The following is a 16493-nucleotide window of genomic DNA, read 5'->3' on the forward strand; positions in this document are numbered from 1 at the left end:
TGAGCAGTTGAAATGAATCAGTTGTCAACTTGACACAGAAAACCATGACAATATTTTCTTTAATTACAAGAAAGTAACAGAAAGCAAATACCTCATAGTAATAATGAAAGGCTTGGGATTTGTCACCTTCATTGTCATACAATTCCCCCAGCTTTGAAAGTACATGTGGGTCAGTTGGTACTACACTGATCAACTGCATGAGCCACTCTATGGCTTGATTGGGATCTTCCATGATTTCATAACTGAGTTTTCTTCAGTTAAGGAACAGTGATGATGATTTATTTTTTTAAAATTTACTCAGATTTCCAACTAATTTATATAATATAATCCATACGCTAGACAGATATACCAGTCACTGCAGTGTGGTGCATATTGATATGGGTTTTTTGTTTTAAACACAGGCTTTCCATCATTTCTTTATGATGATACCAAGCTGAGTGGTGCAGCTGTGGGAGGTAGATTGTGTTTTTGCAGTGAAGCAAGTGCTTCTGGTATGTAGAGTAGGCCTTTGTTGTGGGACCAACATTTTCTGTATGTAGTGTAGGCCTTTACTGAAACCTCTCATGAAACAGGGAAGCAGGTAATGTGAGTAGTTTTTCTTCCACTAGTTCACTGAGCACTGACAGGGGTAAACTGTTTTTCTTCCAGAGGCCAGAGCACCTCTTCTGTGAAGTCAGGTTGACAAAGCTGGGCTCATTCAGATTGGGGAAGGCTCCGCAGTGACCTCACTGCAGCTCTCCAGTACTTGAAGGGAGCTTACAAGCAGGAGGGGGACTGACTTGTTACATTTTCTGACAGTGATAGGACAAGGGGGAATGACATCAACTAAAAGAGGGGAGATTTACATTGGATATTAGGAGTAACATTTTTTTACTCAGAGGGTAATGAAATGCTGGAATAGATTGTGCAGAGAGTCTGCGGATGTCCCATCTCTGGAAACATTCAAGACCAGGTTGGATGGGGCCCTGAGCAGCCTGACCTAGTGGCTGGCAACCCTGCCTATGGCAGGGAGGTTTTACACATGGGCTAGGCAAGGAATACAAACCATAGTCCTTTGGCGTTTTTGGAGGTTGCTTACCATCTCATCTATTACTTTCATCCTTAAAATCACAGTGCAGCAAATTGGAATCTGTACTGCCTTAGGGACGGTTTTATTATGGTTTGCACATTCTTAGAAACACTGTTAAATGATCTTGTACTACAGAACATCCTTGACAATGTGCAAAGCCAAAACATAACTTACCCTACATTTGGTTTTTCAATTTGTTTCTGCTTTTGCAGTGCTGGGAGACTATTACTTTCTTACACATACGCTAGCCTGAACACAGCTTTCCCAACAGAACTTCACTTTCATTAAGGCTTTACTCAACTGTGCTTACACCTATGACATGATTTTCAAAATAAAATCAGCAGCATTTTACATATTCCAGGACATCCTTAAATACTGACCATAAATGTTTAGCTATTCCCTGACACACTGATTACTGTAACATAAGCAGTATTAACATACTTCTCCACTTGCTTCACTGGAAATGTCAAAGTAAGTTTTAAGTTCTGTTCTTGTGTTTATAAGCATCAAACGACGCACGATCTTCCTAGTTATAATGGACAATATAGTAAATTTCTTAGTCTTCCTGACATGGCTGAAACACATATTTCAGCTGAAATGAGTTACCAAAACCATCATCCCTTATCATAACATAGAAAAGGATACATGTCTGCTATTTGGTGAAGAACCTGGGCGCTATTTCCAAGTATTGCATGGAGCTTCAGAAAACAATCCAAAGCTTCATCTATTCTGTTTAATTTCTTGTATGTTATACCTAGAAATAAAAAATGTTACAGTGTAAGTGCAAGAAGAAAAAGATGGGATTATTAATTATAATAAATAGTAAATAAATAATAAAATATATAATTAATAATAAATTAATAATAAATTATAATTAACAAACAAGAAAAATAAAATAGGGACATGGAAGCCAACAGCAATGTAGCTGCCCTGACACCAATCATCTCTATTACTTCAATCATCCTTACAATTCTTTAACTCTTTCCTGCTATTATGACACTAGGTGACTAAGGCAAGGAATGTGAAGATAATCACAGACCAAGAACATTACTCGTCTCACTTTCTGAGCATGATGAATGAGGAAAAGGGATGGCTCCCATGAGCAGAATGGTTTAATACTGCTAAAATCAGTAGATTTCAGTAAATAGTAATATTTACATCAATTTTTATATACAAAGTGACTTACTAACACCAACTAGTAACTGCAGATGAGTTAACTGTTTATTTTTTGTAGAAGAGATAGGAAGATCATATACTACTACAACATAAATTACTGAATAAGGCAGTAACAATTACTATATATTTATACACAAGAAAACTGTAAAAGCCAGATTCCCAGAAACACCAGTATTACCTTTAGAGAAAAACTCAATCACAAAAGCACGTCTGGCTTACCAAGGTTATAAAGTGCTTCAGTGCAAGAGCAATCATTCCTGAGAGCTTCTTTATAAAACTCAGCTGCTTTTTCATAGTCTCCATTTGTAAAAACAGTATTTCCTTTGTTAGTTAGAGCTGCTGGGTTGTACCGATCAGAACTGACAGCTAAATCTGCATAGTTTGTTGCTTGTGTCAATTCATTCTCCTGTATGAACAAAACCAACACTGTATTATTAGTCATTTCTCAGTCAATTTTCTTGAAGTCCTGGCTTCTCATGGTTACTACAGTAGAATTTCAAAAGATTCTTCAATCTGAAAATATTCCTTATACATTTTAATAATCTCTTTAAAATTGCAGAGAAATTAGCACTTGAGACCTGCCCTGCCATTCTCTTCCATTCAGTCTGGAACTTTTCCTTGCTGCAACAAAGAATGCTTGTTTAAAACAAAAGACAAAAATAAATAACTCTCCGACCCTGCAAATTCTATACACAAACATATCTGACTAACCTACATACTGCACACAACCCTGAAGTTCAGACAGGGGCTTCAGGAGACAAGCTTTAAATGCAGGTGGTGAACTTCAGCACAGATCATACCTGAGGTATACTTCTGTGACCTGGACATCAACCTCACTGCTCCACCCAGCACCAGAAGACAAGGGATATGCCCCAAACTACAGCCAGAGGAATGTGTTTCAGTAGTGCTCTTCTAACATGCATTTTGTGCAGGTTTAAATAAACACAAAAATTGCTACAAAAATATGGAAAACACTGCATCAGGTTTGGTTCTTAAGTCGACTTTTTGAAGCACACACTTACCAAATAATAAAGGAATGAAAGGTTTGTTGCAGCTGCACTCTTCACTCTGCTATCCTTCTTTTCAAACATTTTTAAAGTCTCCAGAGCCTAGAAACAATTCAGAAACTACTTAATTCCCTCTGAAGCAAACACCACAGCATTAAGAAAGTACATACTGAGCACTGAGAAACAAACGTGCAGGGGAGAATACTGGGAGGAGAGGAGGAACTCCAGAAACCAGCAGAGCTCAAATACAGAGAAAGGAAGGTGAGCTTTAGCACATGGCCTTGTGTACATCCTTTCAAGCGATGGGAAGCTGAAAGACCTGAGATGGTGACAGAGGTATGGAGATTCAATTAGAATTTTGTTCTATATGATCTCTCATATCCCTGCCACTTGTGCTAATTTGGTCAGTTATATTCTCCTTTAGTAACAATTCCCGTCACTGACTATAAAAAAGCAACCAACAAAGCATGGTAGAAGTAAACTGAGCAAATCCAATCTGAGCTTCCCGTTGTTCAGATGAAGGTGTTTTTTAACTGCCATCATTTCAAAATGAATCTCTTTCATATGCAAGGAAATGATGAAAACCTTAGAACCTGCTCTTATCCATTGTGCTGAAATCTAGAAGAAAAGTGATGAAAAGCAAGAAGTGCATTTGACTTAAAACGTATCTGCCATTAGACAATAGCAAAAGCTATATTCCTACTGTTGCTGAAAAATGTGCTGTGGCCACATAAGATGTCTCTGACAATATCATATGAAAAAAAAATGATATGAGAAGTTACTCTACCTGGTTAAAATCCCGTTGTCTCAAGTAAGTAGTGGCTTTATTTATCTCCAGGTCATTGGCTAGCTCTACGTAGTGGGAAGCCTTTACTGCTTCAACACACCTGCGACAGAAAGAAATCTGAAGTACAAAACACATCTTTGCAAATGCCACTTTAAGGTACGTACTTGCTGTCAATTCCATTTCCCAAAGGGGTTCTTGGCTATTCCTTTTTTTACAAAGAGAAACAGGATTTCAATTAAAAATATTTTAAAACACATTTTGTTCCCATAATCTACCTCAATAACACTGCCTCTGCTTTCTCCAGTCAGTTGCCTAGATATTGTGTCATTCTCCAACACTCAGTGAATGCTGTGATACTGATTTCTTTCTGGAATCCCAAGATTATGTTGCACTGTAAGAACTCTACATAAGAAACTAAGAAATCCAAAGTATTTATCCCAACTTTATTTTTGCAAGGAATATTCACTTGGTGAGAAGCACACGGAATATTCAGAGGACTCAAACTAGTTATCTGGAAAAACAAGCATAAAATGCTGGTTGAACTAAGATCTACAACTTCTTTACGGGGCTTCAATACCTCAGCCTTGAAGGGGGAAGAGAATCTGTCCTGACACCCAACAATTCCACACATCTCACTGCTGAGTTGCTTAGTTATCCAGAACAGGTATGAAAGACCACATTCTACTTAATGAAAAGTATTTTGTGGAAGGAAACCGAGCATCTGGTAAACTGTGAAATAAGATTTCTTGAACAAGAGGAAAAAACAAACCCATAAGCTACAGAGCAAACAAATCAACCTTACTAAGCATGTTCTAAGTTGTAAAGCAACCAAATAATTTTCACAATACAGTCTGCTCTGGTTAAATCAGAATGGCTTACCAGAACAGGGAAATGATTGAATTATATGATACTAAATCATCAGACACCACCTTGTGGGCTCTGGCAGACAAAGCACATCTTTAGTGCGAGAGATTATTTCATGTTAGTGCAAGTTAATTAATGAACTAGGATTATAGTACCTTCAGTGGTTGTAAATACTCCTAATTGGACAACAAAAGGTAAAAGAAGGAAAATTTCCCTTTCCAATCTCTGGGGATCATCACTCCTACTCATCATTTTTATGCTGTCCTTATTGAAATTGTCTTTTTTTAAATAAATAAATAAAACTCTGATGTAGCAAAAACACCAGAAAGCAAAAGCTACACCTTAAATAAAAAAGTTGTTCCACATATGTACACATAAATATTAAATTTACAAATGAAATGCAACTAAACATTCCTAATAATACTTAGGTATCTATGTTCTATATAATGACAAGTCTGCATTATGTTATCTTCTAACAAAGATTTGTTATCATTGTGGTCTATGTGCACATGGACACCATGTCTGCTGAGACTTTTACTAAGTTCTGGAATTTTCAAATTCAAATGAATTTTACAAAGCTTCCTCTGTGCTCACGTACAGCAGAATAAAACATAGAAGTCATTGCTGAGTTTCACTGATGCAACAAAACTCTTTGTTAAACATGGAACATATTCTGTTTTCTTCTCCAGTCCGTTACAGAGTCAAACTACATACAGCCTGGATGCTATGCTTGAAATGTTCAAAAAAAGGCATTCTCCAGAGTCCGCGTGTTTCATAACCAACACCAGACTGGCACGCAGGTTAGACAGAAAGAAGCCCTGCTGAACTCTTACCAGTCATAGCCCGCAGCAAAAGATGTTTCAATTACTGGTGCTATCAGTTTAGCAGCTGTCATGATATAATCCTCTGCCATGGATTTCCTAAGGTAAAGCAAACAAACAAACACCAGCCAATTTAAAAACCAACACACAAACGTGTCACAATTTCAAAACCACGTATGCAAGAAATAACCAAACCTTGTTCTTGCCCTTTCCCGTGCTCAGGAGACAATCTGGCAATTCAATCTAACCAGCCCCCTGCTGCTATTACTGTTACCTTGTATCTTGACAGCCCTCTCAATTCTTAATGTTTTCCTTTCCCTACACACTGTGATTTCATTAAACAAACAAACAACAAAACAACAACCTAAAGCTGCAAGCTTTAAGCAGCACAACCCACCACATATGAGGTAGATGGTTTATTTGTAATACTTTCAGGAACAAAAACCTACAGCATCACAGTCAAGAAGGAACAGACTCCACTATTACCTCTCACGTTCTATATGTCTTAAACTGTCATTTTTGATGGCTTCGATCAGTAGATTTGTATGTGGATCATCCTGGATGGGGACAAAACAACTGTAAATAATTATGCCAGTATACACACATTTTAACTTGACTAAACATAAATATATGCAGATTACATAATCTACAGTGTTATTTACTTTCCACATTTCAAAAGCCGAAACCAATTTAAAACGTTAACCACAATATCTCAAGTTTGACATCACAGCTCCTTTCACCCCATTTCAGCGCTCAGGCACGTGGCTCATTTATTTGCTCCTCTTCTTCCAACTTACGATTCAGTAAAGTGTTAAATAAATATCGGATGCAAAGCAGTGAGTGAGCCTAAGTCAGCTCAGATGTATTCCAACAAAATCTTTAAGGTAATTTTATGTAGACTGTATATTTTGAGGAAAAAAATATTCATATATTTTCAATATCTTTCTACATTTCTGAGTGGTACTGCCATGCTAAATTCACCCCAGCAAAAAAATGTTACTTTAGATATGCATATACACCTCAATGTACATATTTATTATAGTTGAAGCATTCCATATTCCTCCCTCTTCCCCCCAACTTATCACAGAAATAGAGTGTTTATTTTGCTCAAACTTACATTTGGTGAAATGTACTTGTCATCATAATCCACTTCCAAGGGAACAGCAATCAGTTTTTGGAATGCTTTTTTCATTTGTTCACCATCTCCGACAGCAAAGTAACATACGATCAAGTTGAAGCCTGCCTTTAGGTTTGGGGACATGCTCATTATATGTTCAAATGAAGAAATGGCATCCATGTACTGGCCAGTTTTAATAAATGCAACTCCAATATTTTGCATTATTTTAATCCTAAGCAAAGAAAGCAGAGCTAGGTTACATTTCTATTAACGATCATGCTGTACTCAAAACTTTCATCTCAGAACCATGCTTAACAGTGTAAGCTCACCTCATCTCTTTGTGGACACTAGGAATCTGGTCTAGAGCCATGCGGTACAGTTTGACAGCTTTGGAATAGTTCCGTTGTTTTAAATATATATTTCCCATATTGACCTTCAGTCTGCCTGTCACAAGAAGTCAACGAGTTATAAACTTTCAAAGCATAGTTACAGCAACTATTAAAACTAGTTCAAAGGGAGATTAGAATGACATTTTACTAAAATCGGTCTTCGTTACAGTCATCCCTTAAAGAAGCATAGCAAGGAACAGCCCCCAGGTAACTCTGACCCAGAAGGAGATAAAATAATAGCAAAACCTAAGTAAGACTACCAATGTAAGACATGTTTTTCATTTTTGATGGTGAACTGAGGGATGAGCTGGAGATGTAGGATGGTGTGCTCCAGGAAGGCAGCTGCAAATAAGCACCTCAGAAAAAGAGATGGTGAAACTTGCAGGAATCTCAAAGATGTGCAAAACACTGAAAGAAGGTTTTAGAAGGAGCAAGCTGAGCCAAAAAAGAAAAGAACTGATTTTGGATGCATGACTACCAATTTTAATTCATTTTGGTGCATAACTTACCTCCATTGTTGAACATCTTATTCTTCACTATAACTTGGTAAGTATTCAGTGCTTCAGCATACATTTCATTAGCAGCATACTGAGTGGCCAGATTGAAAAGAACCTAGAGAAAAATCAAATCATAGGTACGGGAAAATAATATTCTTATTTCAACTGTAATAAATTTGAACTCATAGTATATACTTTCAGATAAACTTTACCTAAGAAATACGGCTTTTTCAAGTTTTAAGTTTCCCATCATTAACGTTCCTATGTTCATTAAGGTAACACTCAGAAATGGTGTAATCTATGACTCCCAACGTGTGGAAAATGGTCCTGCTCAGTTTACAAAGAGAATTTTTTGAACTGTCATTTAAAAAAAAGAAGTTCAGCTGGAATCAGGTAAAATACCCCCAATATTTATCTCAGCTTTACTGAAAACTTCTCTGTGAAACAAGCGTCTAGATCTGCCTGACTTGATGCATTTACCATTTTCTCTACAGCAAGTCAAGATGGTAATAGAACTCTATTTTTTGACATAACATGTTCCCCGATACTTAATGGTTCAAGATAAGGGCAATGTTTGATCCTCCCATTTTCTTCTCCTTTATATTCACACACTACATTTCCTACACAACTTATTTTTGAAGTATGGAGCTTACATTTGCTAGATTTTGCTATGCACTTTTTTAATGTGATAGGTAGCAGGAATGTCCCTGGGTGTCCTTCAGTTTACATTGACTATGTGATAGATTCCTCATCTCTGGAGGTATTTCAGAGATGCATGGATGTGGCACCACAGGACATGGTTTAGCAATAGGACTCCATAGGTCAGGTTGATAGTTGGATTTCGTTATCTTGAAGGTCTTTTCCACCTTAATGATTCTATGATTACAACATGCACATAGAAATAATGAAACATCATTAGCTACCAACACACTTCAGTCACTGAAGACTTCTAAGTACTTACTGAGTAAGTGAGATCTAAGTTGATGTTTTCTGAAGTAGCAGTTTGCTCACGTTGCCTCACTAATACTCTTTCCTTTCTTCCAGCTTCTTTCGCTTTTTCCAGAGCCTTAAATTAAAAACTGAAATTTAGTGATGCCTCAAATCTTACTCACAGAAGATCACAAAAATACACTCAAAACTAGTATGAAAATAATATACTCATGTCCCTTTTCTTTAGACACACAAGTGTACAAAATGCTTGAAAAGTAGCGTTATTAGCATCAATTAGCTTTAATTTGCAATAAGCAGATACACAGTTATCTAAGTCAGCTTTACTTGCAATACTTTTACAGTAGTTACACAGTACGTATATACACATGCATATAGATAAAATATGCTCCATAATCACAAGCATACAAATGTTATTCTACTTGCATGAATCACAGAAACTGTATACAAATTAAGGGTGACAAAAATTAAGTAACTTAAACATTTCTCCTATAAGGAGAAGCTGAGAGAGATGGAACTGTTCAGTCTGGAGAAGAGGAAGCTCAGGCGAGGATGCCATCAATGTCCATAAGTACCCGAAGGGAGGGTGCCAGAAGGATGGAGAGACTGCAGCTGAGTGGTGCCCAGTGCCCAGACAAGAGGCAATAAGCACAAACTGGAACACAGAAGGCTCCCTCTGAATACCAGGAAGCACTTCTGTGCTGTGTGAGTGATGGAGCACCAGCACCAACTGCACAGAGGCAGTGGAGTCTCCTCCTCAGAGATCTTCCAAAGGCATCTTGACATGGCCCTGGGCACCCTGCTCTGGGTGTCCTTGTTGGAGCAGAAGTTGGACCAGGTGACCTCCAGAGGTCCCTGAAAGCCTCAGTTATACTATGATTTCAAACAAAGAGCAGAGCTATGTGTTTATTAGCAGGTCCAAACTGTAGCTAAGATTGCCTGCACATTCAGATAGCTGAGGTAAGATTAAATGATCACCTGCCTACCACACTAGAGAAAAATCTAAAGAGAGGTTTGAAGTGGTGTGAATTAGATTGTGGATAGAAAACATTCCTTTATGCCAGGAATAGCAGTTATTAAAAATGCTAACTTGCCCAAATAGCTTGAAATTACTAATTATATCCATTATAAACATAAATAAAATGAGTTGTTACTCAGCCACTAGCAACTGTGATGACGTGATGCATCTGCAATGGGGCAAACACATTCAAACTGCCTCCTGGAAAAAGTTCCATAACAATCTTCAACTACATCTAGGACGTGTTTTGGAAAATGGCCTGGGCCAAAACCGTAAGTAAGCTAACTTAACCTAAGCTATGGAACGTGTTGATTCACAAATTAAGCATGTGTACGCTAAAGAGTGTCATTTTCCTGAGCTGTAATAAAGCACAGACCATTTTCAATTTGTCACAAAACTTGGAGCTCTAGTCTTCTCAAATGAACATGAGAATCAATCAGACCAAAAGGCCTTTTGGCCCGGGATCGATATTGAATGGTATAAAGCAGGTCAGTTTATTCATCTGGTACTCTAACTGTACTTCCACAAATTGCTTTCCTAGACTTCTCATTTTGTGCTTCAAATAACACCAAAAGAAAAAATAAATCCAGAATAAATACCAATTTCAAGTCTCCACAGCTGTTGGCAATGCAACTTTCTTCAACCAGTTCACTCACTTTTTTTTCTAACTGCCTAATCTTCTCTTCTGAGCTAAAATAAACACAATAAAAGGATTGACTACCATTAGCAATACATTGACAAATACTTAAGCTTTAATGCAGCATATTCTCAGTTAAACAAGACAACAATATTTCACTACTGATTTTTCCATCAGACAATATAATGCAAAACTATGCCCAGAGAACCTCTGAAGACATAACATTCATACACACAGCAACCTAAGAAAACACAAACTGTCTTATGAAAAAGAGACAGACATGAGAATACCCCCCACACAAGTTGTTCATCTGAAATAATGACAGTACAAACAGGTGAACTGGTGAAACTTTCAAATCTAATCTCTAGCGAAACAAAATACTGTATTAAAAGCAATTAACTGAAATTCATTTGCATATATAACTTTAAAGTATATGCAGATTTTGCTTTAAAGTTCTTATTTGTCTGTATTTATTCTTTTCATTTAAACAAGCAAACATTTCAGTAGGACTCCCTCCTCTTAAATGCACTTAAGGCATACAAATGTTGAGAAAAGCTCACCAACACTCACAGCAGACTGCAAAACTTCCACAACCTCAGTTCTAACTCAAGTGTTAAGACCAGACAGTGAACAGGGAGAAAGGGCAACCAGATTCCCGCCAAGCTGCAAGAATCATGGTGCCTCTTGCCTGTGATACTCTTCAATAACCCTCCACAATCCTATTCAGTATCACAGCATTCATGCGGCAACACCCATATCCAGGCTGCTAGGCTACAGCTGCAACCACAAATCTCTGAAAGCAAACCTTCCTTCAAGTCAGTATAACTACTCCCGAGAATCAGGTTACCATGAAGGTAAGTTTGGCCTCCCAAGGTTTCATAACTGCTGTCTAACTGTTTCATAACTGTTTTTAAGCTCTGCTGTCAGCTACTCTTTGTACTGTTAATGCTTTGAAATCAGAGCAAAACTGAACAAACCTGTCTGGATTTTTCATTTCCAGAGGTGGAGCAGGACCTCTTGCTTGGCCAAGAGGATCAAACAAAGAACCTGCAAAATTGAGAGTACTGAAAATTCCAGAGTACTGAAAACTGTAAAATAACATCTTCTGATCACATCTCATTTCCACAAACTGTACCTCTCATGGCTGCCTTAGTGTAACCTGCAGCTTGCACTGCTGTCATTGGTCGAGCAACCCCATCCTTAAAGAAAAAGGAACAAATATTAAAAGACATAACATGGACAGCACAGGCAACAGTTACACACTAAGAAACCTTTAAGCGCAAAAATCAATTCTTAGCACATCAGTAAACTGAGTACTTTAAAACTGCTTTTATTGACCTGCCTCATCACCACGGCACTGCCCTGATTTTCCAGGCCTTAGGTTGGATATGGGCACCATTTCCACATGGACCCTACTTGGTTTGCTCAGGTACTGTTGGGTGGTGTCTGGTTGGTGACGCTTCTGCACTGCTCAGAAGGTGATTCCCTCCTGGGATCTTGGCTTGCCTTCCCTTAGGGAGGAGCCCTGTTCCCAATACTTCCTAGTGTCTCCTGTATCCCATCGTGGATGGTGCAAGGAAATAAATAGTGACAACTCTCTCTTTTATCACTAAGTCAATAAGTTTAAGGATGGCATGGAAAATCATTGGTATGTTGCAGTGGTTTCTTATTAGAGTATAAATGCATAAGAAAATGAAAAACAGAATCCACCTTTCTTCCTATTTTGAAGCAAAATTATTCATTTGTGTGCCAGGAAGTGTTAAAAGCAATTACAGTGACGCTGTCCCCAAATATGTGCACAAACAACATACTCATTCAAAACATTACACTTGCTGTGCGATGCTTTCAGAAAAGGAAAAACTTAAATAGTGCCATCATTTATATGTAATGGTTATTTGAAATAAGAATATTTGCATTCAACCCAAACACTCAGCAGAAAACACCACTGTTCCGAGTCAACACAAAATGTAAGTATCAAAACTTTTACCTGCACTACTCCTGTCACTGGTCTTCCCATAGATGAAGTTAAAGTTGCTTTTGACTACAAAAATAAGTAACTTGTTTGAAACTGGCATTCACAGAGCATTACAAGCCTATAAAGGCTGCGCATACATAGTTTTCTTGGCATTAAGTTTTAAGAGATGATTAAACTCATAGAAGTTCTTAGCAAAATTCCCATTTACATTATTCACGTGCAACATACTTGAGCCTGGCAGACCTGAAGATGTGAAACACTTCAGTTAGCACAGATTCATGATACTCTTTTTATACATTTGAATATTTCTGCCAAACCTTGAAAAAATGCAAACTAAATGAAGGCAAAATAGCAGTACTTTCCATTATTAAATTACTGAAATGACATTTAGTCATTACAATTTATGCACTCTTAAGTTCTGAACAAGTAATTTATGTAAAATTCTGCAGTAAAGTTCTGAGTACAGCTGATACAAGATTGAAACTATAACTCGTCTGATTCATCTGTTTTATCACACTCTGGACGTCCTCCAACCATCTTTTCACTGCACAGTGAAAGGTTTTTTTTGCATTTAGCTATGAATTTTGGTGAGAAATGTTAAGTCATACACTCACACAGATCATTTTACAATAAAGACATATACTTCAAAGCTGCTAGTGGGTATCTTTTCCATTAGCTGACATGCCACATACCATCCTTCTGCATTACTGTTAAAAGTGTAAAGTAATAAACACATGAAATAGTAATAAATGCTAAAGGTTGCTGCACACACAATATAAATACATAAAAATACACAAACTTAATTTGTTAAACAATAAAACAAACACCTACCCCAAATGCAGTATCTATAGGTCTTGAAGTTGCTGTACCAGGAATTTTGGCTGTCACCTGGGTGGGAAAAAACAAATTAAAAAAAAATGCAGTGAACAACTGTATGAGTTAATTATTAGTCGTTCCATATAGCAAAGTCATGGAAGTAATGTTTCAGTTGTTACAGAAAGGCTCACTGTTGTAGAAACAGATTATTCTGCAAATAACAAAAATTCCTTGTTTGCTTTGTCCTCCAGCTTAACTCCAGAGCTTAACGGAATTGACACTCCACTAATTGTTCCCTTATCTTTCATACAAACAACTGAAAATTGTATACACATGCTATTAGTGGACAAAAAGATAAGAGTTACAATCTTCTTCTGAGTACTAGGGCTAAAATTAGAGATAGGACTCTAGAGAACTCCTCCACTACTGTAATATCCACAGAACCCAAAGCCAGGAACCAGGACAGAGAACTGCTTGTCATAGAAGATCTGGGGAAAAGGAGGCTGAGGGGAGACCTTATCGCTCTCTTCCTGTATCTGAAAGTTGCTCACAGTGAGAGCAGGGCAAGTCTCTTCTCACTGGTGACAGGTGGCAGGATGAGGGGAAATGGCCTCAAGATGCACTGAGGTAAGTTTAGGTTGCACGTTAGGAAACACTTCTTTACAGAAAGGGTAGTTAAGCACTGGAATAGGCTGCCCAGGAAGGTGGTTGAGTCACCATCCCTGGATGTGTTTAAGAGCTGTTTGGATGTGGTGCTCAAAGATACAATTTAACAGAGGGTTGTTAGAGTTGGAGTACTATGGTTAAGCTGCGGTTGAACTTGATGATCTTTGCGGTCTTCTCCAACCTGAGTAATTCTATGATAAAACCATCCAAGGAACCTGAATATGCACAAGCCCATGAGATGCACTGGATTACCTTAAAGGAACTGCAGGATTATGTTGCTAAGCTACTCTCAATCATATTTGAAAAGCTGTGGTGACCTGATGAAGTTTCCACTAACTGGAAAAGGGAACAAAGGGCTTTAGAAGGGAATAAAGGAAGACTTGGGCAACTGCAGTCCACTCAGTCTCACTTCCATGCCTGGCAAGAACACAGAACAGATCTCCCTGGAATCTGTACTAAGGAACATGGAAAACAGAGAGGTGATTGGTGACAGTAGGTATGGCTTCACTAAGAGCAAATAGTGTCTAATGAATCTGGTGGCCTTCTATGACAGGCATTTGCAGACACGGGAAGAACAATGATGTAATCTACCCAGACTTCGATGCTGTCTGGAACAACACTCTTGTTTCTAAAATAGAGAGGCATGGAACTTATGGGTGGACCCTGGAAGCATTCAAGACCAGGCTTGATGGAGATTTGGGCAGCCTGGTCTAGAGGAAGTCATCTCTGCTCGCTGCAGGGCAGGGGTGGAACTGGATGGTCTTTAAGGGCCCTTCCAAACCACTTGATGCTATATTTTAAAAAGTACTTACAGGCGGTCTTCTACCATGACTTGTTCTTGCAGCCTGTTGAAAAGCTACATCATTTTCTAAATCCTGTAAAGAATAAAATAAAACTTTAAATCACAACATCCAAAGCCGCAATCCCAGAACATTATGACCACTGAAAGCAGATAAGTACAAAGTTATTCTTCTTCCAGAAATACTAAACTAGAACTGAATGCCAGGTTTTACTGACAATAAGTAATGGCTGCATCTGGTCTGTCTTCCTGGGTATTTTAGGATAAGTGTAAAAATCAATTACTCCTTGAAAAAAAAAACAAAACACCACAAAATGTAACTTTGAGGAAGCAAAGATTAAGTGATGAAATAGAACATGATTTACGTCCTTATTATTAGCACTGTTTCTGAATTTTAACTGACATCAATGTCTGCCACACATCCACATAAAGATATCTGAGGTCACACGGATTTTGGTATAGGGATTTCATGCAAGGCAGCAAAAACGTCTTGTGACACTATCCACATTTTAGGCAGCTTTGTGAGATCTGGACCAAATGAGACCCACTCCCTCCTATTGCTCCCACTGCAGTATATCAGAGGGTTTCAGTAACTGGTCTGCAGGGTAACCCCAGATGCTCTGCAAGTTGGGCAGAGACCTGAAGAGTGGGGAACCCCATTCTCACTCCCTTCAGCAGCAGCACATTAAGAGACCAAAGACCTATTGATCGCTAAATATCAGGAAGCTTGCTGCTGAGAAACACCGAGAAACACCACAAGGAATGCAAATATAGCCTTCAGATAATTAGAATTACCTAATCTTTATAGTATATTAGACCTATTACAACATGCACAAAAGCATTTTGTTGGCACAGATAAACTACCAGAAAAAGAAGTTATTTAAAGAGTCCCTGGTGAGGCTTTGTATTTCTTGCAGAATGCAGAACATTTCACTTCAAAGCATCCTTGCACATTACCAAACTCATGCGTTTTGATCTCTTACTCAAGAATTGATTCTCTGTAGGAGAAGTAAGAGCAAACATTTTTACCTCCGTGTCGAAAGTGGGATTATAATCATTGTAGCCAGAGTAAAGATCATCTTCGTCTTCCTCAGGAGCTAGGTGCACGTTCTGCATCATCTTCCTCGAAACACTAAAGGTGACAAACGTGCTGTTAGGAGGCACTTCAGTAGGTAAGTCCCTGCCAGGAGGACGCGCTCACGTCCCGGTACATCCCGGCCCCAACGAGGAGCCCCTGCAGCCCCGCAACTGCCCGGCAGAACCGCTCCTTTCGGCGGCGTTCCCCGGCCGCGCCGAGCAGAGCGCGACAGCAGAGCGGCGGGGGGCTCGGGGAGTCACCGCCAACTGCCGGCGACCGCCCAAGGGACCGGGAGAGGACGAGGACCCCTAATGCACTGCGTACAGTTGCTACGAAACACACAGAGCGGAGCGAGAGCCCAACCGGCGCAGAGAGCATGCGCCAGAACCTAATGCATGCGCAGAGCCGCCGCCGGAGCCTCCAGCCTGCGTAGGCGCTGCCCGCTGGGAGGGGGCGGTCCCGCCGAAATGGCGGCGCGGAGGGAGGGCCGGGGGTGGGTTGAGGCCGCGAGTCGTGAGCGGCTGTGAGCGTTACACAACGTTGAGCCTTTCTGCTGCTCACCTTTCAGCCTCAAAGTCCTTTCAGGAGAGATAAGGCACAAAAAATATCAGTGAGAGTTCTTTCTACTCCAGCTCCCAGCATGAGAAACAAAGATAACATAAAGTAGTATTAACACATTATCACTTGTTGCACTAACTTGCTCATGTTCCCTGCATGAACCGCTCTCACACTGAAACTTAAGCTGTGAATCCTTTGGACATGAGAATCTTTATACCTGGCATTTCTGGAATACAAATATTTTGCCGAATAGCAGAAACTGTGTAGGGGA

At 39.0% G+C, this 16493-nt stretch overlaps 1 protein-coding gene across 1 annotated transcript in view; it reads right to left on the bottom strand.

The window, feature by feature from the left end:
* LOC140247171 (intraflagellar transport protein 88 homolog) overlaps positions 1–16024 on the bottom strand; it is a 31530-nt gene extending 15506 nt beyond the window's left edge. Inside the window, exons 1-18 of the mRNA XM_072326568.1 lie at positions 15616–16024; positions 14600–14662; positions 13137–13193; positions 12318–12371; positions 11466–11529; positions 11308–11377; positions 10293–10383; positions 8689–8793; positions 7740–7842; positions 7171–7285; positions 6842–7073; positions 6211–6281; positions 5737–5823; positions 4040–4139; positions 3268–3354; positions 2465–2651; positions 1715–1823; positions 92–242 (exon numbers count right to left, since the gene is read on the bottom strand). Of these exons, the coding sequence (XP_072182669.1) occupies positions 92–242; positions 1715–1823; positions 2465–2651; positions 3268–3354; positions 4040–4139; positions 5737–5823; positions 6211–6281; positions 6842–7073; positions 7171–7285; positions 7740–7842; positions 8689–8793; positions 10293–10383; positions 11308–11377; positions 11466–11529; positions 12318–12371; positions 13137–13193; positions 14600–14662; positions 15616–15705 (1836 nt within the window). The 5' untranslated portion in view covers positions 15706–16024. The remainder of the gene's footprint in view (positions 1–91; positions 243–1714; positions 1824–2464; positions 2652–3267; positions 3355–4039; positions 4140–5736; positions 5824–6210; positions 6282–6841; positions 7074–7170; positions 7286–7739; positions 7843–8688; positions 8794–10292; positions 10384–11307; positions 11378–11465; positions 11530–12317; positions 12372–13136; positions 13194–14599; positions 14663–15615) is intronic.
* Positions 16025–16493: the final 469 nt, after the last annotated feature.

This window comes from Excalfactoria chinensis, chromosome 1 (assembly GCF_039878825.1).
Source record: "Excalfactoria chinensis isolate bCotChi1 chromosome 1, bCotChi1.hap2, whole genome shotgun sequence".
Lineage (NCBI taxonomy): Eukaryota > Metazoa > Chordata > Aves > Galliformes > Phasianidae > Excalfactoria > Excalfactoria chinensis.